This window comes from Heloderma suspectum, chromosome 2 (assembly GCF_057233095.1).
Source record: "Heloderma suspectum isolate Gila_16-S chromosome 2, 16-S_ref, whole genome shotgun sequence".
Lineage (NCBI taxonomy): Eukaryota > Metazoa > Chordata > Lepidosauria > Squamata > Helodermatidae > Heloderma > Heloderma suspectum.
In genome coordinates this window covers 35,599,842-35,626,066 of record NC_139459.1, presented here as the reverse complement: position 1 = coordinate 35,626,066, position 26,225 = coordinate 35,599,842, and the positions used below count along the sequence as shown (strand labels likewise).

General features: G+C 46.1%; 1 protein-coding gene across 1 annotated transcript; it reads left to right on the top strand.

The window, feature by feature from the left end:
- The first annotated feature begins 15,837 nt into the window (after positions 1–15,837).
- LOC146352081 (molybdopterin synthase sulfur carrier subunit-like) lies at positions 15,838–21,510 on the top strand. Its single transcript, XM_084833204.1, has 3 exons — positions 15,838–15,996; positions 19,759–19,880; positions 21,384–21,510. Exons 1-3 carry the CDS (start codon positions 15,985–15,987, stop codon positions 21,508–21,510), a joined length of 261 nt encoding a protein of 86 aa, XP_084689330.1. The 5' UTR covers positions 15,838–15,984.
- The last annotated feature ends 4,715 nt before the right edge of the window (positions 21,511–26,225 follow it).

The following is a 26,225-nucleotide window of genomic DNA, read 5'->3' as shown; positions in this document are numbered from 1 at the left end:
TAGCGTGGGACAAAGTCAGACTTGGAGTTGAGGGTAAGCATAGTTCTCACACCTGAGCCATATTTGGCTGGTGTTCACTGGCACAGTTTGGTTTAATTTTCAGCATAATGTTAAGCATTAAAAACTGAGCCAGCTGCCCATGCCAAATGACAGAACTAGGAGACTTACTTCACCTCCTCCCTCCCACACCCCCAGGCAGGTGTCCTATTCCTCTGACAGTACTATGCCAGGCAGAAATTCAACAGGTGCACCCTCAAAGTTCAGTAATGGGAACACTCTACCTGTTGAATTTCTGCAAATCATGCAGAAAAACTACAGAAAGCCTTCCAGGGAAAAAAATAGCTACTCTATTGGGAACTAGATCCCACAGAATCTGCTGAGGTTTGATTTCAGGAGTGGGATGCTGAATGTAGAAATGTTGATAGTCTAAATGTGAATGTATACTTTTGAGGTTTTACAGGAAAATACCTATTTTTGAAACAAATATATTCCCTAAATTTCTTGGCAAGTTGCAGCTCTACATCTTATGATAATAAAGTTGTCATTCATGAACTGGGAAGCCTTTATTCAGTTGCTATGAAAAAACATGACCATTTGCTTAGGTCAATTCTGTTGTTAAATCAAGAGGGACACCAAACATTAATGAAATAGCAGAGTCATAAGATAATTTGTAGGACAGCACTGTTCTGGTGAGATAATTGCCAATGCAACATGTTGCCTTCAAGACACCTTTCTAATATATTGCTCATAGGAAATGAATCGCTGGCAAAAATAAAAATGAGACATAATAAAAAATATGCCAACATACTGTTATATTGGGCTTCCCAGCACACACTATCTCATGCTTGCTTTAGACCTTGATCCTGCACAGATCAAGGTCTAAAGGACTGCTCTTGCATAACAATAGCACTCCTCTGCAGCAGGATCAAAGAATCAGGTTGCAAAAATAATTAAAATTGTTCTTAATGGTGGTGGTGGTGGTGCCTCTTTGAAGCTGATATGACTATTCTTTAGGAAAGTCAACAGGATTTACATTTACTTGCATATTAATGTGGTTGTAATCATGTCCAAAAAAGGAGAAGGGGACGGCAGAGGATGAGATGGCTAGATAGCATCACCGATGCAATGAATATGAACTTGAGCACACTCCGGGAGAGCAGAGGACAGGAAGGCCTGGCGTGCTATGGTCCATGGGGTCACGAAGAGTCGGACACGACAACAATCATGTCCAAATGGCATTTTAACAGCTAGAGATCTGAAATGGTCACTTGTGCTCCTGGGAGGATCATGATCAGGACATAAGAAAAGCCTGATTGGATCCGACCAAAGGCCTATCTAGGTCATCATCCTGTTTCTCACAGTGGCCAAACAGATGCCTGAGTAGGAAGCCCACAAAAGGACATGAAGGCAATTGCTTTCTCCCACTGTTGTTCACCAGCAGTTGGTATTCAGAGGCATGCTGCCTCTGATCCTGGAGATAGCATATTGATAGGCTTATCCTCTATCATCACATCTTATGATGAGGCTGGGCAGCCATCTGTCAGGGATGCTCTGACTTGGATTCCTGCATTGAGCAGGGGGTTGGACTCGATGGCCTTGTAGGCCCCTTCCAGCCCTACTGTTCTATGATTCTATGATTATGGCAGTGAGTGTCATAGTTTAATGATATGTTGTGTGAAGAACTATTTCCTTTTGTTTGTCCTGAATCTCCCACTATTCAGCTTCATCAGATGACTCCAGGTTCTAGTGTTATGAGAGGAGAGGGAGAAAACCTATCCACTTTCTCCACACCATGCATAATTTTAGAAACTTCTATCAAAATCCCCCACCCTTTACTCACCTTTTTTCTAAACTAAAAAGCCTGTTGTAACCTTTCCTCTTAGGGGCAGCTGCTTCAGTTCCTTGATTATTTTGCCAGGTGAACAATATCCTTTTTGACATGTGACAGCCAGAATTGTACACAGTATTTCACATGTGATTACACCATAGGTTTCTATGAAGACAATACAATATTAGCAGTTTTATTGCCAATGCAATAAACATGCAGGTGTTCAGATATAAGAGAAGAAAGAGTTCTTATGCCTTGACAATTGTACGGCAGTGGAAATTCTGGAAATACAGCATTTCTCACCCCTGCATGATAAGCTGACCCTGCCCAACTTCTTTCTATACAATTATTAAAGATGGGGGTATGGTAGCCACTTATGAATCCCCCAAAAGAAGAAATGCATCACCAAAAAGAGGGCAGTGATTTGCATAATATTTGCATATGCTAACTTATATGAGTAGATGCAAATTTAGAAATAATTATTATAATTTAAATAGAAATACAGTACATCTCATCATACTGTGGAAGACTGTGACCAGGCGATGTTTAGCCTGCTGCCCAGGTGTTGTGGATGGGTAATAGTTCTCATGGTTCATTATCTATAAACTGGAATTGGACAGGAGAGCCCTTCGAACAGAGGCCTCGTTCCAATACAAGATGGTCCTCTGACAGCTCTTCAGATAGAGGACTGTCCTCTCTAAAAGAGGGCACATGGCCACCCTAAGACAAGAAGAAAGGAATTCAAAAGACTGAATGTTAGTTAAGTCAGGATTTGCTTTAAAATTAGCATATTCAGTGCAGCAGAACTAATTTCTGGGGGGAAATACATTTGAACTGCTTCAATCCTGTTTGGTGCCATTTTGTTCTCTGGGTTGCCACAGCTTGTTTTGCATCATCATCATCATCATCATCATCATCATCATCACCATCATCCCCCCTCACTATCCTCATTCTCATTTGCCATCACTAACACTTAGGATGCTTCCAGACAAGGTTGTTATGGTGCTGTTGCCCTGCCTCATTCAAGTGGGCCAGATGACAATGTCCTCCACTCGTAGCCTTCCCGTGTTTTCCCATCACTTTTCCTGCCTCTTTGCTTACCATGGAAAATCCATTAGGGGGGGGGGAGGATGGAGTTGTCACACAATGCGTTCTTGATTTTTAGCACTAGGAGCCCTTCATACAGAAGATGTTTTCAAATAGAGGATCATCCTCTGGCAGCTCTTCAAATAGAGGACTGTTCTTTGTAAAAGAGGACACCTGGCCACCCTGAGGTGGGGGCGGGGAGAATAATGCATATATGCCACCCTGAGCTCTTACTAGGAGGGTGTGAGATATAAATCTGATAGATAATAAGGGAGCCCTATCTTCCTTTGCAATGGGGTCACACTAGTTATTAGGTCCTAATATATACAGAAAGAGGAATTATTAAAAAAACTATGAAAAACTATGGAGTGTATTCAAGATAGCAACATAGGTGTAAGGCAGCCTTTGTCAACCCGGCTGGGAATGATGGGAGTTGTAGTCCAACCCATCTGGCGGGCCCCAGGTTGGGGAAAGCTGGTGTAAGGCTATATTTGAAGAAGAATGGGTATGCTCTTGCAATTGGTTGGCCAAGTTTTAATTCCAGAAGAGCAGCCGTGTGCAGAGTTGCCAAGTTTTGGCCTGAGGGTTGCCAATAGACTAGGAAAATCCCAGCTGGTCTTGTGCAGCTAAGGAGTCTCGATCTGTAGAAAGAATTAGGCGGTGCTTTTCATGGCATGGAGCTTTATGTGCAAAGGCTCCCTGTTCCACCTTGGAAGCTGGGAGTTGTAGTTGTGGAGCTGGTGAGCATGGTGGGGTGGCAGTGAGGTCGGCAGGCATAGCACTGCATGGAGGGGCTTTTCTGAAAGGGGCTCTGCACATCAGGGTACTGTTAAAAGGCCTGATAACAGCCTGCTGAGAAATTGGCACCCCAACTATGCCTTGAACAGACACCTACTTGGTATGATAGCTGTAAGAGGATGGGAAACACTTTGGGTTGTATCCATTTTTGTCCCCTTTAGAGTAGACCCATTGAAATAAATTGGGCTTAAGTTAGACTAACATTGGATACAAGCCTTTATGTGTTTAATTTCCCCAAATGGTTGCAGTACAGAAAATGGGCTGTGAATTGGTCTTTTGTTAATGGGCCAACTAGGGATGGCCATCATGGGGAAATCTGGCCCTTTTTGGGCTCACTGGATTTCCCTAGAGCCCCCAGCTCAGCTTGCATTTGCGAGCCAAGCTGCGGTCTTTTTCCTGAAATCTGGCAGCTTTCTCAGCCCCCCCCACCTTAAATTGCCATTTATATAAATTGCAGTTGTAATTTGTGCAAATTAAGCATATTACAGGTGCAATTTGCGCAAACTATGGCCATGATTTGTGTAAATTGCGATTTAAGAAAAAAAATCCGAAAATCCTTGGGCTCACAAGTTGGAGTGTGGTGGGACCGAGCTGCTGAAAGCTCGGCAAACTTCACCCCCCCGCCCCAGACAGATTCCTCCGACATCCCAAGGGCTAAAGCATCAATTCCAAGTACTGAGTGAATACGATTCCCATTTAAACTGAAGTCCATCCCATCCCCACTTCAAATACCCAGATATTTTGGAGCATGTATAGGAACATAACATTTTTTCTAGCATTCAAACCACAACAATTTTGTGCAATGCTTCCCTCATCCCCTGCCACCCACTCCAGTTAGTGCACCAGTTGTGACGATTGTGTGGAGTGCATTTGTCCAGTTGCCGCAGGCACATGGCTCTCATCCATCAAAGAAAGTAAATATTTTGGACTTAACTGTCACAGCCTTGAAATGCGGTGTGATTTTCCAAGATCTTTTATGAAATATTATTTGTATATATTTAGTATATTTATATGCCACTTTTCTACAGTAAAACTGTACCCAAAGCAGCTCACAATAAACATTAGCTTATCAATAGACAACATTGAAAAGAAAGATGAACAACGTGGCACAAAACGTATCAATAAACAAAATTCAAATATTAAAAAAAATCAGTAAGTGTAAAAGCAATTAAATATTACAATTAAACAAGTGGTAAGTAAAATAAAAAATTAACAGGCCAAAAAAGAAGAAAAAAGCCCAGTAAAGATATTCCACAATAGGGAACAAGTGTGGTGAAGCAATTAGATCCAGATTCAAGTCCCCACTCGGCCCTGAAGCTCACTAGGTGGCTTTGGACCAGTCACTGACTCTCAGCCTAACCTACCTCATAGGGTTGTTGTGAGGATAAAATGGAAAGGAGGCGGTCCATGCCGGCCACCTCGGGTTCCTTGTGAGAGGAAAAAAGTTGGGATATAAATGTAATAATAAATAAATAAAATTAAAAAACAATGCTGGTCTTATTGCACTCCAAGGGTCCACAGCAGCTCAGCTAAATACAGTTCAGAGGGTGTGGTAAGTTCTCACAAGGCTAGAGGTCTCACAGGTGGATCCCTCATCTCTCCTCCAGAGGAGCTGGCAGCAGTAAAAGAGAAGAGCTTGGAGCAGCAGTGATGACAGGCAGATCCTCTTCCCCAGTTATTCCAACTGCTAGTGCTGGTCTTATTCTTATGCATGAGAATCTATGTACCTTCAATATTTGAATAATAAGCCTGCCTTTTCTTTCCCAGTTTAATGGTTACCGCCCTCTTGCCTCCGACTCTATATACTTGCAGGGTTGCCAACTTTTGAACGGCCTCTGCTAGAGATGTTGGAGAAAGCCACAACAGATTTGAATGAGTTCAGGTTTCTATGAATCCGACCTGTAGAATTCTTGTCGGACTGGCTTCTTTTCATTCTGTGGATTTGCAGACCTTTGTTTCTTTTACTTGAGGGGTGGGGGTTGTGCAATGTTATTAGTTTGCAAATGTGCATTTGCACTAATGCATACGAGCTAATGTGGACTTCTGCTAATGCACACTTGTAAATGATTGAAATTCTCGTACAAAAAGTCTGATTCTGTCAATGAGCAGGTGATGACAGAATGAAAGATACATGACAATCTGCGAAACACAGATGGAATGGCTTTGACAAAATCCATACATCCGTAGCCTCTGGTATTCTCTAACAGCAGCTTTATCGGCAGACATCGGCAGGTGGCCATCCCTAAGCCGTGCAGCCACAAAAAGCTTCAGCTGCTCACCTGCAAATGAAACTGCTGTTCAAGCAGAGCAAGCCAAGCCAGTTCTTTCTCTGGTCAGTTGGTGACCCTAGTAGAGATACAAACTCGTGCCCTGTCAGCCAGTGGCTGGTTCCATATCTCTCAGGAATGTGATGGATTGAAGTGATGGGTGCAGAGATCCCAGATTATGCAGCCCCAGAGAAGAAGACAAGGAAAGAGTTATTCATGGTTACAAGCGGCTATTTACCCGGCACATGATGTCTTGAGCAGAGCTGAATTTGTAACAGCAGTTAATCATCATCCATGTCTTTCACAAATGGGAGATCACGCTTGACTGCAACAAAATTAACCTCTCCGCATTCTTGGTAGAGGAGATCAAAACACAAAACAGTAAAGTTCTAATTCTAGGGCCTCCAAAATTAATCTAACCTGAGGGAGTTGGACAGAGATTACACAGATTTAACAGAGCATGACTATCCCAATGCTGACAAACCTCCCTGGATTATGTTAAGACATACACACAGAGCTTTGTGACACTGAAGTTGAATCTTGCTTTTGCCAAAATGTTTTCTCATTTAACAGAATTACAGCATAATCCTATGTATTTTCACTATGACATCCACTGGAGTTCTATGGGGTTTATGCACAAGTAATGCAGCCTATGACAGCTATACTATAGATTCAACAGGAGGTACCATTCTGTTCAATGGAAATTACTCACAAGCAAGTGTGCATAGGATTGCCTAATATATTTATCTGAGAGTAAGTCCAATTAAATCTAGTGGGACTTACTTCTGGTAAACATGCATAGGTTTGTGTTGTTAATATTCCTTGACTCTTATTCTTTCCAAGTAGTTAAATACATATTTAAAAAGCTCAAATTCTAATATATCAGTTTCATATACTGATATATTAGTATATACAGTACTGCTGTATTTACATAGGCCCAAGCCTTTTTAAATATTTGGTTTCACACAGAGTAGAATCATAGAGTTGGAAGAGACATGAGAGGTCATTTAGTGCAACCACCACAAGAAAAGGGAATTTGAAAAAAAGGTGTAAAAGCCAAAGCAAGCAAAAACGAACAGCTTCACCAATGTTTATGGTTCCCAATGCATTTTGAGAATGTCTCCTTTTCAAAGGCAATGCTTATTTCATTTACAACTTCCAAATAATGCTCAGAACTCTTTGTTTCTAACTCAGTCATGGAAGGTTAAGTGCAACCAGCTTTCCAAAGTCTGCATAAACAATTTCTCTCAGCCAGCTGTTCCCTACTTAGGGAAACCTTTTATTGCAAGAGTGGAGAACCTCAGTCCCAAGGGCCAGATTTGGCTTTCCTCAGGTCCCAATCTGGCCCTCCGGGATTTCCCAAATAGCCACGCCCCCTTCCCTTGGCCCCAGCCAGTGGTTGTTTGGTGGTTTCCCGCCTTAAACAACCATTGCATAACCTATGGTCTGTTTAACCTTCACATAACCCACACTTGCTGGGTTTGCACAACATGACAACCCCCAAAATGGGACTACATATGCAATGTGGTGCCTGTGGGTTGCAGCGTGTCATCCAAATCCAGTCATTGTCTCAGTGCTGAATATATTACTTCACATACTGTGGTTGCTACCATTGTATGGTTGCTCCCATACTTCCTGCAACTTCTGTCCACGTAGTTAGTGTGGATTTATTTATTTATTTACAATATTTATATACCGCTCCTCATCAGAAGATTTCGGAGCAGTGAACAACATGATAAAGAATAAAAGAATGGTTAAAAGAGTTAAAAGAGTTAAAACATTTTTTAAAAAAGACAAATCCCAACGAAGTGGAGTTCAACAAACCATGGCTGGTCATGCAAGGAAGGCCTCTTGAAAGAATGTCTTCAGGAGGCGCCGGAAGGAACACAATATTGGCGCCTGCCTGACCTCTAAAGGCAGGGAATTCCACAGGAAGGGGGCCACCACACTGAAGGCTCTTCTCCTGGTGGATTCCAACCGGGCCATAGGTCCATGTGGAACCACCAGGAACATGCCCTCTGATGACCCCAGTGACTGGGCAGGTTGGTAGGGAAGGAGGCGCTCTCTCAGGTATCCTGGTCCCAAGTTGTTTAGGGCTTTGTACACTAGTACTAATACCTTAAACCTGGCCCAGTAGTGAATAGGCAGCCAGTGCAGTTCCCTCAGCAAAGGAGTTACACGCTGAAAAGGGGCAGCTCCCAACAACAGCCGAGCTGCTGCATTCTGCACTAGCTCCAGCTTCTGGACCAGCCTTAAGGGCAGCCCCACATAGAGTGCATTGCAGTAATCCAGTCTTGAGGTTACTAATGCCTGTACCACCGTGGTCAAGCTATCCCTGTCCAGGAGAGGCCGTAGCTGGCGAACCAGCCAAAGCTGGTAAAAGGCACTCCGAGCCACTGCAACCACTTGGGCCTCCAGCGACAATGATGGTTCTAGGAGTATCCCCAGACTACAGACTTGATCTTTCAGAGGGAGTGCAACCCCATCCAGAACAGGCAATGAGCCTATCTCCCGGACCCAGGAACCACTCACCCACAGGGCTTCCATCTTGCCAGGATTCATCTTCAGTTTATTGGCCCACATCCAGCCCATTACTGTGTCTAAGCACTGATTCAGAACTTGCACAGCCTCTCCTGATTCAGATGTCCCAGGGAGATAGAGCTGCGTGTCATCAGCATACTGATGGCATTTCGCTCCAAATCCCCTAATGACCGCTCCCAGCAGCTTCATATAGATGTTAAACAACACTGGGGACAGGATGGTACCCTGCGGCACCCCATAGCTCAGTTGCCAAGGGGCTGAGGAATAGTCACCCAATGTTACTCTCTGAAATCGGCCCCGTAGGTAGGACCGGAACCACTGTAGCAAAGTGCCTCCAATACCCATCCCACAGAGTCGATCCAGGAGGATACCATGGTCAATGGTATCAAAAGCCAATGAGAGATCAAGCAGAATTAACAGGGTTGCACTCCCCCTGTCCCTCTGTCGATGAAGGTCATCCATCAGGGCGACCAAGGCTAATTCAGTCCCGTAACCAGAATGAAACCCAGACTGAAATGGGTCAGTATCCTCCAAGAGTGCCTGCAATTGGTTCGCCACAACCCTCTCAAGTACCTTCCCTAGAAAAGGGGTATTTGCGACTGGGCGGTAGTTGTCTAATACCGTTGGGTCCAGGGTGGGCTTCTTCAGGAGTGGCCGCACTACTGCCTTCTTAAGGACAGCAGGGACCACCCCTTCCCATAGGGAAGAATTTATCACTCCCTGGACTCACCCAGTCATACCCCTTCGGCAAGCTTTAAACCCATACCAGGGATCAAGATGGCATGTGGTCGGTTGCATTATTGCAAGCATCTTGTCCACATCATCAGGCCGTAACAACTGGAACTGATCCCACAAAACTGGGTAGATGGTGGCATCAGACACATCGACTGGTACTACACCAACAACAGCATCAAGGTCGCTGCGGAGACAAGCGATTTTGTCCTCAAAGTGCAATGCAAAAAGGTCACAGCAGGTCCTCGATGGAGCCAGGGCCCCATTTACTGGGGAAGATGTTAACAACCACTGGACCACCCGGAAGAGCTCTGCTGGACGGCTACTTGAGGACGCAATGGAAGCAGCAAAATAAACCTTCTTTGCTGCCTGCACTGCCACACAATAGGCACAATTATGCACTCTAGAGCGTGCTCGGTCGTCTTCAGTTTGAGTCTTGAGCCATTTGCGCTCCAGCCAATGTCCAGCCTGTTTCATTGGCTGTAGCTCCCCAGTATACCAGGGAGGAGAACAGGCTCCACAGTGCTGGAGAGGGCACTCAGGTGTGATCATGTCGATGGCCCTCCACATCTCACTGTTCCACAGTGAGGCTAGGGCCTCGGCTGGATCACCAGCTCTCTCCACTGGAAAATCCCCAAGAGCATTCAGAAATCCATTGGATTCCATCAGTCTCCTGGGGCGGACCATCTGAATAGGTCCCCCACCCCCACAGGAGGAGAGTAATGCTGTAAGTTCAAATCTCACCAGGAAATGGACTGACCATGACAGTGGGGTTACTTGGAGCCCCCCAATCTTCAGACTACCCATCTCACAAGTTGGAGCAAAAACCAAATCAAGGGTGTGCCCTGCTTCTTGTGTTGGGCCAATGACATACTGAGACAGCCCCATGGTTGTCATGGAGACCATGAAGTCCTGAGCTGGAACTCCGGAGACAGCCTCGGCATGGAAGTTGAAGTCACCCAGAACCACCATCCTGGGTTCCTCCAACACCACACTTGCAACTGCCTCTGCCAGCTCAGTCAGGGAGGATGCTGGGCAGTAGGGTGGGTGGTACACCAGCAGCATCCCCAATCTGTCTCTATGGCCCAACACCAGGTGCAACCCCTCAAGGCCTGCTCCAAGGTGGAGTGGTCTCCTGGTGATAGAGATGGAAGTTTTATGAACCATGGCAACTCCCCCCGGCCCTCCAACCTATGTTGGTGCTGCACTGAGTACCCAGGTGGGCAGAGCTGAGTCAGGTTGACTCCACCCAGCTCACCCACCCAAGTCTCAGTGATACACGTCAGGTCGGTCCTCTCATCCACGATTAAATCGTGAACGAGTGCGGTCTTATTGCAGACCGATCTGGCATTAAATAGCAGCACCGCGAGACATGATTGATGATTGTATGATTATAACATTAGTGGTCAACCTTCCTCATTTTGGTGCCTTCCATGTGTTTTGAACGACAACTCCCATCAAACCCAGTCAGCATATTTATTTATTTATTTCTATACCGCCCAATAGCTGAAGCTCTCTGCATGATCAATGGGAGTTGTAGTCCAATATATCTGGTTGGTGGGGAAGGAATCCACCTGAACCACAGGGCAGAAAATTCGAGATGTTATCAGAAAGTACTTGGGAGCAATGGCAAGCAACCACAATGGTCCTGTTAATGAATAAATGGAGCCTCTCTTGTGCCTTGGTCATACTGGCTCTTCCAGTGGGCACATGCCAGCAGAGGACAAGATAGCATACACCACACAGGAAGGTTAATGTGACTAAGGGACAGGGAGCAGAAGCTGACATTTCCGTATATGATGATTGGTTTGTTCAACAAAGTTTAGGTTCCCAGTCAGCAACAGATATTAAGAGAGTTTGACAGCATTTGCCAGAAATGGGATAGCGATCTTTCTCTTCCAGTAAATGTTGTCAGGTACCATTAATCCAAGCTTTAAAAAAAGGCAGCATTTCCCCCCTTTCATCTGAACACTTTGATATACTCAGTCCTTTCCATCCCTTTACTGCAGACCTGTATATAAACAAGTTAAAATGGGGACAGTGCATAAAATGAGCACCATGGTTGGAGCGTTAGCAAGAAATCAATATTACAATGAATGTCAAAATAGATAAATAAGCTCTATAGTACCTGCATTGTTAAAGCAATGGGAACTGGCAGAACGGGGCAAAGGGCATGTAAAGGAATAGACAGGACTGTATTCTGGAAGTAACACAAGCTATTTTAACAATCTAGACAGGACATTAGTCAATAAAACGGGCTTATTCTTCCCCACCCACCCAATATACTTTGACTGCCTTCCTTCATCTTCAGCCTGTTCTCATTTTTGTCATTTATGCTGACGAAATGGACAATATAACATGTAGTTTATGAATAAACAGGGCACAGAAATGAGATAAAATGTAACAAAGAATGGTATTTTATTAGGTGGCTTAAGAAATGAAATGTCCCTGTTCCCACTGATTCCACCCCAATTTGAGCTGGAAGGTCTGACAGGGGAATCTGTACATTTGGTGGAACACATTTGCAATCATGCCCGCAACTGGGGTTTCCAGTCACGCAGGGTTCCCAATCGTGTGGACGGTTTTAAGCATGCTCCACAGGATGCTCAAAGATCCCGTGAAGAAATGCCCTATATGTAACTGTTGGTGTTATGCAATGTTTGTTTTTTGTGGCCTCTGTGAAGCTACAGCGTATCTGAGTCGGCCTGAGGCCTTGCTTTGCTACTGTCAAACGCCTGTGTAGTAGTTGGTTAGTGAGGTTCTGAAGGGGGAGAAAGAGACAATCACTTTGGATGTTGTTAGATGGGAGCTGGATCAAGTAAATTTAATTTGGATTTGCTGGGGATTCTAGCTAGGTGGAAAAGAGCAGTTGGGAAGTAACAGTTAAGGTATGACAGTGGAGGGAGTCAGTCTGAGCGGAGTGAGGAAAAAGGTCTGCTGGTTGGAGTGTGGTGTTATAGACGGACTAAGAGAAAGCTGAGGAGAAAGTCAATACCTAGTGCCTGAATATTAAGCTATTCCTTCTCTGTGGGGTAACCATATGTGGCTGGTGATCAGGAGTAGGGAGCAGGTGGCTGTGTTATGCCAGGAGGCTACCCTAAGATCTTGCCAGAAGGTTTCACAACCCCTTCCATGAAATCCTTGAACGTAACAATGAAAGGAGGGGGCTCTGGCAGTAGTGAATTCTATAAATTAGGCTGCAATCCTATACTCCAACCTTCTCCAATCTGGTGCTCTCCAGATGTTTTGGACTACAGAATTCCCGATCATCGTCTACGCTGGTTGGGGGCTGATGGGAACTGAAGTCCAAAACATCTGGAGGGCATCAAGTTGGGGAAGGCTGCTATACCCACTTACCTGGGATCCTGTACCCACTTACTCAATAGCAGCGGTGGGGAACCTTTTTTGCATTGGCACCCAGGAAGCATATTGGAGATCACATGCCAGCAGAGGGCGAAATGGGGGCAGAACCCAATGTGGGTGGCGAGACCGCCCTCTGCCACACACACACACACACCTCATTATATACTTACACTGCCCGAGTAGCTCATCCCTTTCCTGCAGGGCCATGTTGGAAGAGACTCGGTCCAGGTGCTCATACCTGGTTTTGATATTAACCTATAGGGCCCTAAACAATCTGGGACTGGGATACCTGAGAGCACACCTGCTCCCTTACAGGCCTGCCCAGCTGCTGTGATCATCTTCAGGTGCTCTCCTGGTGGTGCAACATCTTGCAAACATCCATCTGGTGACAACCAGGAAGGGGGCTTTTTTTCCAGTGGCACCCGCTCTCTGGAAGACCCTCTTCTCAGAAATAAAACATGTGCCATCCCTGTTACAGTTTAGACCCTTGTAGAAGACAAGATTTCATGCTGAAGATTTTTTAAAACTTTGCCTCAGCATTTGTTGATCCATGACACCTGTCTTTATGACTTTTAATACATGGCCACTGGTTTTATTGTATATTTGATTGCTTTAGGATACAATCCTATGCATGTTTAGACAGAAAAAAACTATACAACTCCCAGCATTCCCCAGCCAACCATGCTAAGGCATGCTGGGAGTTGTAGGACTTTCTGTCTAAACATGTATAGGATTGCACCCTAAAGCCCTTGGTCTATTTGTAATGTAGTTTTCTCATTTTAAACTGCCTGGATTTGTTGTAGATGACAGGCGGTATAGGAATATTTTAAAATATAGAAACAACTAGGATGGAAGTGTCACTTCTGATTAAGCATGCATAGGATTGCACTGTCTGACTAGGAATATAATTCCACTGAAATCCGTGGAACCTGTTTCCAAATGCCACCCTGATCCCAAATGAATTATCGTGGCTCACTGTATCTCCCCAATACACTGACATGTAAGCATGTTAAATGACAACAGTCCTCCAAATTTGATTCATATCCAAAATGCCTTAGTAGTGCTTGAATGATATACAGGCATATCAACACAATAGATTTAAACGGGTGTAATAATAATTCCCACTTCATAAGGAGGGAATTGTTCTGTTAGGAACAATATTTGTTTCTAACAGAAAATTTTCTGTACCTTCACTTAACTATAATTGTCAGGATTCTTTGGGAGGAGGCCATGGAATCAGTTACAACTCTTTTAAAAGAAAACATCAGAAAATACATATTTACAGGCTTACTCAATAGACCAAACGTACTTAGGGCACAGAGAGCTTCGGCTATTGGGCGGTATAGAAATGAAATAAAATAAATAAATAAATAAATGCTATGCATGTTTAGACAGAAAAAAGCCCGGGGCATGCTGGGAGTTGTAGGACTTTTTTATCTGTCTAAACATGGATAGGATTGCATCCTTAGGCTCAATCCTAGAGTACTTTCCTAGGAGTAAACCCCACTGGCCTCAGTGGGACTTACATCTAAATAGACATGCATATAGCATTGCACTATTAGAAGATATGAATATATGGGTTGCACATGCTGGTAGTGATGCTTTCGAACTGTGGTGCTGGAGAAGACTCTTATGAGTCCCCTGGACTGCAAGGAGGTCAAATAAGTCAAGCCTAAAGGAAATCAACCCTGAGTGCTCATTGGAAGGACAGAGACTGAAGCTGAAGCTCAAATATTTTGGCCACCTAATGCGAAGAGAACACTCTCTGGAAAAGACCCTGATGCTGGGAAAGACTGAAGGCAAAAGGAGAAGGGGACGGCAGAGGATGAGATGGCTAGATAGCATCACTGATGCCATGAACATGGACTTGAGCACGCTCCGGGAGACAGCAGAGGACAGGAAGGCCGGGCGTGCTATGGTCCATGGGGTCACGAAGAGTCGGACACGACTGAACGACTGAACAACAACAACATGCTGGTAGGCTTGCACCATCTGCGGTCTAGAAATACGGTGTCATCCAGGTCTATAGCACATCTATTATATTACGTCTATATGAAAGGCACGGCATGTCCATCTTCTACGGCTTAGTAAGGTTATCCCTCTGTAGATTTTTGCATTAGTTACCCAGTCAAATTTCCAGTCCTATGAACTATTCTGATATACAAATACGGGATCTACAGCTCGACCCTAGGCACGTTTACTCCCGGAAGCAAGCTCCACAGAGTTCAATGGGTCCAACTCTTCTGTAAGTGTAAATTCCACGCCCCGCCCCACCTACCCCTCCCCTTCCCACCATGCGGGTTTAAAAAAAGAATAAGTCTCAGTTGGAGTCAATGGAAGATTTTTCTTCTTCCTTTTTTTTTTTAACCCATTGAGCGCGATGTGTGTATGGAATTTCGGGGGGGGGGGTGAGTGAAGGGAAACGTTTACTTCTTCCCGCTCTGAGAGCAGTTACGCCGGGGTAAAAAAAAGAAGCAGCAGCCTCAGTTATACCTACCCGATTAGACTGACCCTTAGATTGGATGGCTTTAAAAAGGCGTTAGACAAATTCATGGAGGATGAGGTAGGTGGCAGTCCTGCTGGCTACATGTTACCTCCAGTATCGGAGGCAGTGTGCCCCCAGCTGCTGGGGAAGATGGGCGGGAGGGTGCTGTTGCACTCATGTCCTACTTGTGGATTTCCCGTGGGCAGCTAGTTGGCCACTGTGTGAACAGATTGCCGGACTAGACGGACCCTTGGTCTGCTTCAGTATGGCTCGTCCTATGTTCTTATTGCAGCCTTACAGCTATACAATTCTATACAAGTCAACTCGGAAGTAAGTCTCACGCAGGATCACAGCCCCCTTTCGTGGACATGCATACAAAGCAGGGGAGGCTGATGGCGCCAATTTCGGTGGGGCTGGGAATCCATTCTGGGTTTTAGTCAGAACCACCCAGAACTCTCAAGGCGCGATCCAAAGTGCTGGACCTATTTTGGGATAGCATCCAGCACCGTGCATGACTCCATCAGAGTTCTGGCTGGTTCTAACTGAAATCCAGAATGGATCCGCAGCCCCACCGAAACCGGAGCCACCAGCCTCCACTGCGCATCCCCGTTTCGCGGACGCGCGCATAAAGCGGCACTGGCCTTACTCCCTCCCCTACTGAAAGCCTCTTCGTTTCCCTTTGCTTCCCGGGGGCGGCTCCGCTCCGCTCCGCAAGGCCAGCCCAGCCCACGAGAGGTGGAGCCGCGCGGAGGCTGCGCAAGGGAACTGGGCAGGCTCGGCGTCGCCGCCGCGGCTGCAGTAGCCACTCCCGGGACCGACGCAGGCGCAAGACTTCTCGGGAGGCCGCGGCAGCTGCTCGCCTGCCCGCCCAGGACGGCGCGGCAATGAGCTGCGAGGTACGCAGAGGTTCCCCTTGGCCGGGTCCCCGGGAGGGGGAAACCCGGCCGCGGGCCTGCCTCTCCGTGGAGTCGTGGGGAGGCGGATAGCGGCGCTTCCTCCTCCGAGATCGTTCTGTGCAAGCGGCATGCCCTCTGTTTAGAGGCGCCGGGAGAGACCATCCCGCATGCATTCCCGTAGTAAGAGCACGTCTCTGAAGAGGTGCCGGGGCTCCCGTTTGCCCCGGAGCCGCGCCCACTGAGCTGGAAGCCCTGCCCCTTTCATGGCTGGAGAGAGGCGGACGTCCCGCCGTTAATAGGCAATGGGCACTCTGCACATGTTCAGAGGCACGCGTTTTCTGCCTTTTTTTTTTTTTGCTATTATTTCACATGCCCCTATGCTAAACCGTGGCACATGGGTTCTGGGGCTAGAGCCCTGCTTTACTGAACCCTGCATGCACCTGGCCGTGGGACTCCCCTGTGGCTTACTGAACCAGAGAAGCACACAGGAGTGCTCCTTAAGCCCCATTTACTTAATGTGAATTTGCAATTTAATAAAATGCCCCTTTCTCTGCTTTTGCACCATGGTGGAGCATGGAAGGAATCCTATCCTAGTCAGTGGCTACACGGCCATAGGCTTATCTGGTTTTCCAGGAACTGACCTCGGAGCCCGCACCCTGAAGTCAAATCCCAGAGATCCGACCTTCCGCAGCGCAGGCAGCGCAGTGTAGCCCTGTGCTCCGTGCTCCGAAGAGGAGTGCGGAGCGGCCAAAACGGGGTGCTCCCAGGGGGCGTTTCAGGGCAGGGAGGGCGGAAATGCCGATACGACAGATCCTATGTGTCGTCCAGCAGCCTCCTCCCCTGCTCCGTCTTCCTGCGGCTAGACAGCCGAAATTGTAAATGCAGGGCAGGAGAAGTGCGGAGGGAATGATCCCCCCCGTGCTTCTCCTGCCATGCATTGGATAGGCAGTCGCTTCGGAGTTTGGAGGTGGCCACCTGTCCCCATAGGATTGCACCCCTAATGCCGGTAATCCATACCCTGCTTTCTTTCCATACTTGGATGCCACCAGTGAAGCACATGCATGTTTTCTTAGGGCGCAATCCTATGGGGATAGTGGGCCTCCTCCGAACTTGGAGGGAGCCGACTATTCAGTGCAGGGTGGGTGGAGCATGGAAGGCATCCCCCCCTTCGCGCTCTGGCCGCCCTGTGTTTGCCGCTAGACAGCTGAATTCGGCTGTCTAGGTGGGGCGTGTCAGTGGGGCGGGGGGGAGGTAGGCCAGACAGCGCATAGGAAGCGTTGCGGTGCTGCTTCTGCTGCCTCCTTCCCTCCTTGCCCCAAGGAACGCCCCCTCTTCGCCCCCTCAGCACTGCTCTTACAAGTGTGGAGCTGGCAATGAACTGCACTGCCTACGAGGCGGTAAGGGAGCAGGCAGGGAGTGAGGTTTCTGGGAACCGGAAAATCCTATGGCCGCCTAGGATTGTGCCCTTAAAGGCACAGCCCTATGCATGCTTAGGCAGGAAAAAAGTCCTACAACTCCGAGCATTCCTCAGCCAGCATGTGCCCTAAGCGCTGTTGGCCCCTTGACACCACAAACGATCGCATCAGTAATGTTCTTCCTGTTTAAAAGTCTGGCTCGACAAACTGGTTTTAGCGGAGCTTGCTTCCAGATAGGAATACCAACTGTCAGTTGTCTTATCTGCCATTCAGTATTGGGGTGGGGCGGGGTGCTTTGTTTGTAGCATTGGGTATTTTGATGGAATAAACCAGGCAATAAAATGTTTTTACTGATGTCAGGCCCTGATTTGCCAGGCTCTGTTCCGTGATTCACTACAATTGTTAGTAACTGCGACTGCCCCCCCCCCAGCAGTCATGAAGGGGGAGCTGCTGAGGGTTGGGAGAAGCAAAAGCTAGAAACGGTGGGAAAACAACTCTCTCAAAGGACAGGTTTACTGGGGGTTGGAAGAAGCATTTGCCTCTCCTAGCCCTCAGTGATTTCCAGGAAGATTGCTGTTTCTTCAGCATGACTTACTAGTGGCGGGGGAAAAAAGTCATGGAGTTGGGACAAGCTTGGAAGGCTGCGCCTTTGATGACAGCAGGAAAGTTTGGTGGTGGTGGCTTAGCAGGCACCTCTGGTTTAGCATAATGAGAACAAATTACATGCTCTCCCCCCTTTCTCCAGTCTGCCTCTTAGGAGGATTTTGGAAGCTTTTGCTTCTGTTTTATGTTAACTGCAGTTTGCTATGTCATCTGAACCTGACAAATTGTGGTTTGCCAAACTCTGGTTAATCTAAAATGGGAACCGAAACTTCTTTGCAGCTATGCTGGGAGAGGGGAGGGGGAAACATGCAAGTCCTAGGCTTGCTGCAGCCTCACTCTTGTCATGCTAAGCTGTGACAACCTAACGCAGCCACTTGGGGGCTCGACTCGATGGTCTTATAGACCCCTTCCAACCCTATGACTATTATTCTATGATGATGCAAGATGAGGACAGTGGGATCTATAATACTGAGACTTACAGGGGCATCAACTTCTTTGAAATTCCACACTGCAGTCAGTGTAATTCTTGGGCTAGTTTTATGGCCTTAGGATATTATATCTTGTTTGGTGGCTGTGTTGAAATCAACCCTATTAGATTGTAATCCACTCTAAGCCAGGGTGTCCGTTGTTTTAATGAACGCATCAACAAGCATTATGTATTTTTGCAATATTTGCAATCTTGCATTATTTTAATCCTTTTGTGCCATACTGTCTCGTATGGTGCAGGTGCTCCAGTGGCTCAGTGCTTCCACCCTGAACATTACAAATATCACTGTGCAATGCATCCTGTTGACAAATGCATCCGTGCATATACATCTGCCAAATTCCAGTACGGAACGGACAGTTCTGGAGAATATCTGTTCCTTGGTTTTGAGCCATCTGATTCCCTAATTTTATTCATCCATCCATCCCATTAATAATCACAGGGTGAATATAGATCATTTCTCCAATTTTTCAGACAAGGAGTGGAGACCCTGGACCATCCAGTCAGTCCCTGATGAACAGAGATATGAATGGAGGTCTTCTAAGTTCAACGTTCAGTTGTTTGTCACTCACTTTGCTTGGTCGTCTGTCCTCTTCTAAAAATGTATCTTCACCTTACTTCATAGGTGTGCATAGAGTAGATTGCATATTTGAATGTTAACTCAAGCTTCAACAGACAAACATGTGGCATATCGGTTTGTAAAGATATAACTAATCACTTAAAAGCTCCCGAGTGTAACTAAAAAAGCTGGATTATTTTCCATTCATGGGTATGCATTGAGGAGAAAAGATGCAAGACATCGTCCGATGTACGGAGCTAATGTAATGTAGTGCTCAAGGGCATGATCTATGTATGATCTGGAAGTTCAAGTCTCAGCTCAGTCATTATGATTGCAATCCTATACACACTTAGATGAGAGTAAACCCTTCTGAATACAGTGGAACTTACTTATGAGTAAACATGCATGGAGTTGGGCTCCATCTGACTTTATTACTGTGGCCTTAGACGAGCCAGTATCTTTGCTTCAGTCACTCTTTTCAAATAATGGGAATACTACTGCCAGCCTACTTTACAGGGCTTGTTGAATACATTTCTGAGATTTTGTGTGTCATGTGACGTAGTTTGGGCATTTAAGAAAAGGACTGATTTATTAGTTTTACACCCTCCTCTTCCTCTGAAGAACTCAAGAGTGGCTTACGTTTGCATATACTGTATAGATGTTAAGTTTTACTACCAGTCTGACGAGCTCTTTAAAAACAGGTGGTAGTGTTGTACTTTGCAAGAAGTGCCGAATTAGCTGGTGTCCGCACTGAGACCATTTCCGTGCCCCAACAGATAACATCGTTGCAGTTGTGGGAAGAAATTGTGAAGAGGCATTCGAGGTACTGTGACTTTTGTCTGTTAAAAAATGGCTTCCCCCCTCCCCCTACACTCTTACAATGCAATGCTGTGCATGTGTACCCCAAAGTAAACCCTTTTGGCTGGGTTCAGATGACACATTAACCCACCATGGGTTAGTGTGTTATTTGGGGGGTGCTTTTCCCACCTACAATTGGTAAATTACCCACCCCCGTTTTCACCCTCTGCAGTGGGGGTAAGGGGCCCTGGGGTGACTTACCATATCATCTGTTGGGTGATGTGTGGATACATCTGGCCACTCTGTGGATAAATCCCGCTGACCAATGAGACATTTGCCTAGAGCGTCCAGAACTTCCAGTGATGCTCTAGCCGGCACAGATAATCTCTCTGGTTGCATAGCAATGGCTGGAGTGGCCAGTGCGGCCCAATTCCCGCCATAGTGGCTGCTGGGATATGCAGCTGCAGTGGCAGGAGGATGACGTGGGAACCATGCTGTGGGGATGGGTAAGGGAACCATGCTGCTCTGCATGGCTCCGCAGTTGTGTGTGGGACAGTCAGAGTGACATATCCAAGGGTTTCGTGGACGTTTCAGCAGCGTTAATGTGGACATGATAAATTAAGCAAACAACATTGTGTTGCAGAGAGGGTCTGTTAACCAGAGATTAGAATGGGTGACACTACCCTTTTCAGTGAATATTTGAAGGTAGCAGTTCTCCAGATTCTGTGAAACGTAAGATGGCCCTCAGCCCTTTTAGGGGAACGCCATTCATTCTTATTTATTTTCCATATATGTTTTTCCTCCAAAGTGCTCTAGGGGTCATATGTGACTCCTCCCCTTCATTTTATTCTTACAGCAACCCTGTGAAGTAGGTTAGCTGAGAAAGAGAGCAAGAGTGAGAGAGTGTGTGAAGCAGGCTAGTTCACCTAGTGAACCTCACGGCTGAACCCAGGTCTCCCAAGTCCTGGTTTGACAGTCTAACCACTACACCACGCTGACTCTCTTCAGTGGTGGTATTCATATCCCGGGTGATTTTGACCCAGGTAAGAACATTAGTATTGGTAGTTCTTCTGTTTCCTAGTATAGAAAGACTGTTTCCTTGAAGAAATTAGGGGCCAAAAATGTTGTTTACACCATTTTGAATTCACATCTATTTGGGAAATCACGGGTTATGAATTGGTATTCTTAAGAAAGTCGTATATATTAAAAGTGAACTGATTGTGCTGGTCCTTGTGCTGGAGTATCCAGGAAAAGGACAAGGCTGGCTAGCTGGAACCCTGAGTGGGAGCACTCCACGCTTCGTCGTTTTGTTGCAGTTCTGTGGCAGTTATAAACTATTGTTTCTGTGTCTGTAGGCATCTTGAAAGTATCTCAACTGGTTTCAGTAACTGATTTGCATGTTTTAAAGGGATATCCTAATCAGCTTCATCTGGCTTGAGCTACATGGCATCGGGAGGGCCCCCAGGGTGCTTGTGAACGGGCACAATGAAATGAAATGTTAACCTTTATCCTGATGCCATTCCTTCAGACTTGCTGCTATACAGGATCAAGTCATCTTTGCTGTCCGCCAGGAGTACGTGCTTCTTGGGGATCAGTGGCTGGTTCTCCACTCGGGGGACGAAGTTGCCGTTATCCCTCCTATTAGCGGAGGTTAACTCTGGGAAGACATCTTCAGGTACGTGATGGTCTTTTCCAAAACAGGTGATACGGTGACACCAAATGACAGGGTAGAAATAATGGTGATCTGTGGATGTGATACTGGCACAGGTGCAAAAATGATTAGCCAGTTCAAATAAGGGAGATGTGTCCTGGGGCAGCAATTGAGAATAATCTAGAACTGACAGTTGCCCTGGGACTGGGGAGCAGAAGGGAAGTGCGCTCTGGCTTCTGCCATCAGCCAGGGGACCTCGGTCCCCTGGGAGGCTGCGCCCCCTGCTTCCAGGAATGACAGCAAGCCAAGGGGAAGACAAACCTGGCCCATCCTTCAGCCAGAGAAAGAGCTGTTGCAGGGAGATCGCTTCCCCCTCCCTGCCAGAAAAACACTCCGCTCCAGCTGACAGTTGCCCTAGGACTGCAGAAGTTGGGAGAAAGAATGCTCTGTCCCCATCCGTGGGCCAGAGGAAGAGGAGCTTCATTCAAGCAAAAACACCAGCCTGGCCCAAAGTGCATTTAAATGCCTGCTTCTAGCTCACCACCTTGTTCTGGCCTTGAAAAACTGGTCTCCCCCCTGTTCCTTTTCCCTCTACTCCCCTTCGTGCCTGTGTCTTGTCATTTTAATTTGAAAGCCTGATGTCAAGGCCCCCCCCCCTCTTAATTGATGTCAGCTGTTTTGAGAGACAATAATTGTATGACAAGCGGGATAAACACCATCATCGTCATCATCATTTACATTTCTGTACCGCTCAATAGCCAATCCAGAGAGTTTACAAAAAATAGCAGCAAATAAAGAAATAACAGAATGGCAGTTCCCAAACTTTCTTTTGCCCCACAGACCATTGAAAATTGCTGGTGGTCTTGGTGGACTGCTTAATAACTTTTCTACAGTAAGTTCTGATAAGTTCTACAAGTCAAAGCATAGGCCCTAGACTTGTCTGCTGAAAATGGCCTCCTTCACTGGTATGTTTGTAGGGAAAAATGAGCAGACTGGTGATTTTTCTGTTATAAAAATCATGGGACCTAAGCGACGGCCTTGTTGGCCTGTTCGATAATCCAGCTGTGGTCAAAACAACCTTGATCTCCTTCATTAAAAAAAAAAATTAAAACAAGTGCAGGGACAAGTACAGGTATTCTTGAATGTTCTACAAACTTTCCGCAGATCACCTGAATGGAGCTTGTGAATCACAGTTGGAGGATCTCTGATTTAGAATATTAGATTTTTTTTGGATCTAAAAGCCCTAAAGAGGAATTTAATATGGAAATGGAGCCAAATCAACATCTCTCTGCTTTTGGTTTATATGTTTTCATGGTTCCTGTGTGAACCCCATGACACACTTCTTTCAGTTGAGGGCCAAGAAAGGCATTTTTTAATCGAGTGGCTTCATAGTTTTGTAAGAGTTATAATGCTGTGTCTGTGTGGAATTCTACAGGGAACACTTATCTCATATGTCACTGGTCTCTTAGGGTAGAAGCCAATGCTGCCCTTGTGTGGGATGCTCAGACATGCCAGTGGCCCCGATGAAGTGCTTCTGCTGCAATGAGAAGCATGATCTGCCCTTGGAAAAGAGCAATTCTGTTCATTTTGGTGCTTCTCCCCAGAAGCGCTACATCACGGCCACCAATGGGAGGGGCTGTGTGCGCACTGCTGCTGGCAGGGCCGGCCACCCTCAGAAGGGCAGAATTGGATTCTATCCTTAAAGTCCAGAGTATTTGCTTAAATTCTCTTTAATTTGGGGGCCGTGGTTATAGGAAGCTTGGCCAGGCCTTCTCAGTTGAAACTGTCCCCTCCACCTGCCTCTTGGTTTTTGTAAGCTTCTAGGGCACAGGTGTTGAACCTCTTTCAGCCTGAGGGCGGAATTCATTTTTGGAGACGTTCTCAGGGGCCACATTTCAGTGGTGGGCGAGGGCCAGAAATGCCAGCATATTTTTGCTGTAGCTAAGCCTTAGAGGCATTTCAACCTCTCCGTATAGGGGGAAAAAACTGCACAGAAGCCGGGAAACCACCAAACGATCGGTGGTTGGGAGAAAGTGGGTGGGGCCAGCGGAGAGGGGCGTGGCCATCTGGGTAAGCTGTGTGGATCGGATTTGACTTGCAGGGCTGAGGTTCAACACTCCTGTTTTAGAGGCAGATGTGAGGCTCGCACAAATCCCCCTTGCATGTTGAAAGCATATGTAAGAGTTGCGTCAGCTAACCCCACTCATGGTGCAGATACTGGCTACACTCCCTTCTGGCCATGCATTTAGTGAAGGGGCCCTACATTTGTGGGCTTCCAGAATTTAGAAGTGCCGAGATAATGATAAGCCAGATCCAGGTTTACTTAAAAGGAGACTTTATAGAGTACTTACAGTGCACAGGCTTACCCAATGGTTGGATCATAGAATCATAGAATAGTAGGGTTGGAAGGGGCCTACAAGGCCATCGAGTCCAACCCCCTGCTCAATGCAGGAATCCAAGTCAGAGCATCCCTGACAAATGGCTGTCCAGCCTTGTCTTGAAGGCCTCCAGTGTGGGAGAGCCCACCACCTCCCCAGGTAATTGGTTCCATTGTCGTATTGCTCTTACAGTCAGGAAGTTTTCCTGATGTTTAGCCGGAATCTGGCTTCCTGTACCTTGAGCCCATTATTCCGTGTCCTGCACTCTGGGATGATCAAGAAGAGATCCTGGCCTTCTTCTCTGTGACAACCTTTCAAGTACTTGAAGAGTGCTATCATATCTCCCCTCAGTCTTCTCTTCTCAAGGCTAAACATGCCCAGTTCTTTCAGTCTCTCTTCATAGGGCTTTGTTAGACAGCTTCCCTGAACCACAGAGCCGGGGTAAAATGGTTTTATACCATACGTGTTAGCAATGAGGCAGCATGACAGGAGCAGGCGTTAATTAGCATTCATCTGCAACTTTCCCACCATAAACTAACAGTGCTTGCTCAGAAGGAAAACAATCAGAACTTTCCCAGCACAGACACCTGTAAACATAGCCTCACTTCTCAGGCGCATCCTAGGCCCTGATAAGATAAACGGTTCAGAGCTTGTTAGCATGGAATGTGCTGAGGCAGCGATATCGACCTTTGACTCATCTCATAAGCTCAGAGGCCCACTAGCAAGGAAATTGCACTTAATAACGAAACAAAGCAAAGAGCATTATGGATCTCTTTGTCTCTCTAAAACTACTGGTTACTCAGGTTACAGGCCCGAGGCCTTACACATGCATACATTGGTATGGCTTCAGTTGTCTATCTTCTGGTTAGATTACTGCAATGCACTCTACATGGGGCTGCCTTTGAAGACGGTCCAGAAGCTGCAGCTCGTGCCAAATGCGGCGGCCAGATTGATAACGGGGACCAGAAGGTCCAAACATGTAAGACTGACTCTGGCCTGCTTGCAGTGACTGCCTGTATGTTTCCAAGCCTGATTCAAGGTGCTGGTTTTAACCTATAAAGCCTTACACGGCTTGGGACCACAGTACCTGATGGAGTGCCTCTCCTGACACGAACCTACGCATACACTACGCTCAATATCCAAGGCCCTCCTCTGGCTGCCTACACCGAGGGAAGCTCGGAAGATGGCAACAAGGGAGCGGGCCTTCTCGGTGGTGGCCCCCAAATGATGGAATTAACTCCCCGACGAGGCCTGCTGGGCACCAACATTGATTTGTTTTGTTTTGTTTTGTTTTGTTGTTTTCTTTCTTTCTTTCTTTCTTTCTTTCTTTCTTTCTTTCTTTCCTATACTGCCCAATAGCTGAAGCTCTCTGGGTGGTTCACAAATTGTTATCTTTTCGGCGCCAGATTAAGACCTTTCTCTTCTCCCAGGCATTTGGCAGCATATGATAAGTTTTAATTGATCCTGGATTGTCTTATGGTTATGGTTGTTTGCTTGAGATTGCTTGTTTGAAGTTGTTTTAGATACATGTTCTCTTGTGTATATTGTCTGTTCATGTGTTTTTTTATGTAAATGGCTTTTAATTTCTGTATACTGTATTTTTAATGTTTTTAATCTTTGTAAACCACTCAGAGAGCTTTGGCTATTGGGCAGTATAGAAATTTAATTAATAATAATAATAATACGAAGAAGAAGAAGTACTCACATAGGGCCCATTCACATTCCCCACAACCTCCTCACATGTGTTTTGAACATATGAGAGTTTGTGTTGTTAGATGATCTTAACAAGCTCTAGCCTGTCTACAGGGACAGCTTTCAAGGCTATATTTATTTGGGGAAACTTTGAACATGTTACTTGACAGTTGTTTGGTACCTGGTTTTAATTATTGTATAAATGTTTAGAGGGTGCCTGTTTTTATAGTTCCTAATGTGATTTTGTTAGAAACTTTATTATACTGCCTACAATTGTTATACAGAATAGATGGGCTAGAAATCGAAAGCTGTCTTTAAATATTGACTGAACTTGGAGATAACCATCTCTACGTATGGTTGCAGGTGTAGAATCAGTAGTGCTCAACAATAGTTGTGTGCCTATATGCCAAACGCTATTGTTAAAGGTGATGAAAAAGGCTAAGGCAAACATGTGTAACTTTCTCCTAGATGGAGTTGCCATACTCATGGCATGAATATGTCGATGGGCATTGTTTATGTTACATTGATAAATCTAATCCCCACAGCACAGGACTACAGTGCCTACCATCCCCAGCCAGGATGGCCATTGGCCATAATGGCTTGGGTGATGGGAATTGTAGTCCATCACATCTGGGGCGCTCCGGGTTGG

Excerpts from the sequence above, each read along its gene's own strand:
- LOC146352081 (XM_084833204.1), top strand. Across the intron at positions 19,881-21,383 it reads ATTGTGAAGAGGCATTCGAG|ACTTGCTGCTATACAGGATC; the intron begins GTACTGTGACTT and ends CCATTCCTTCAG.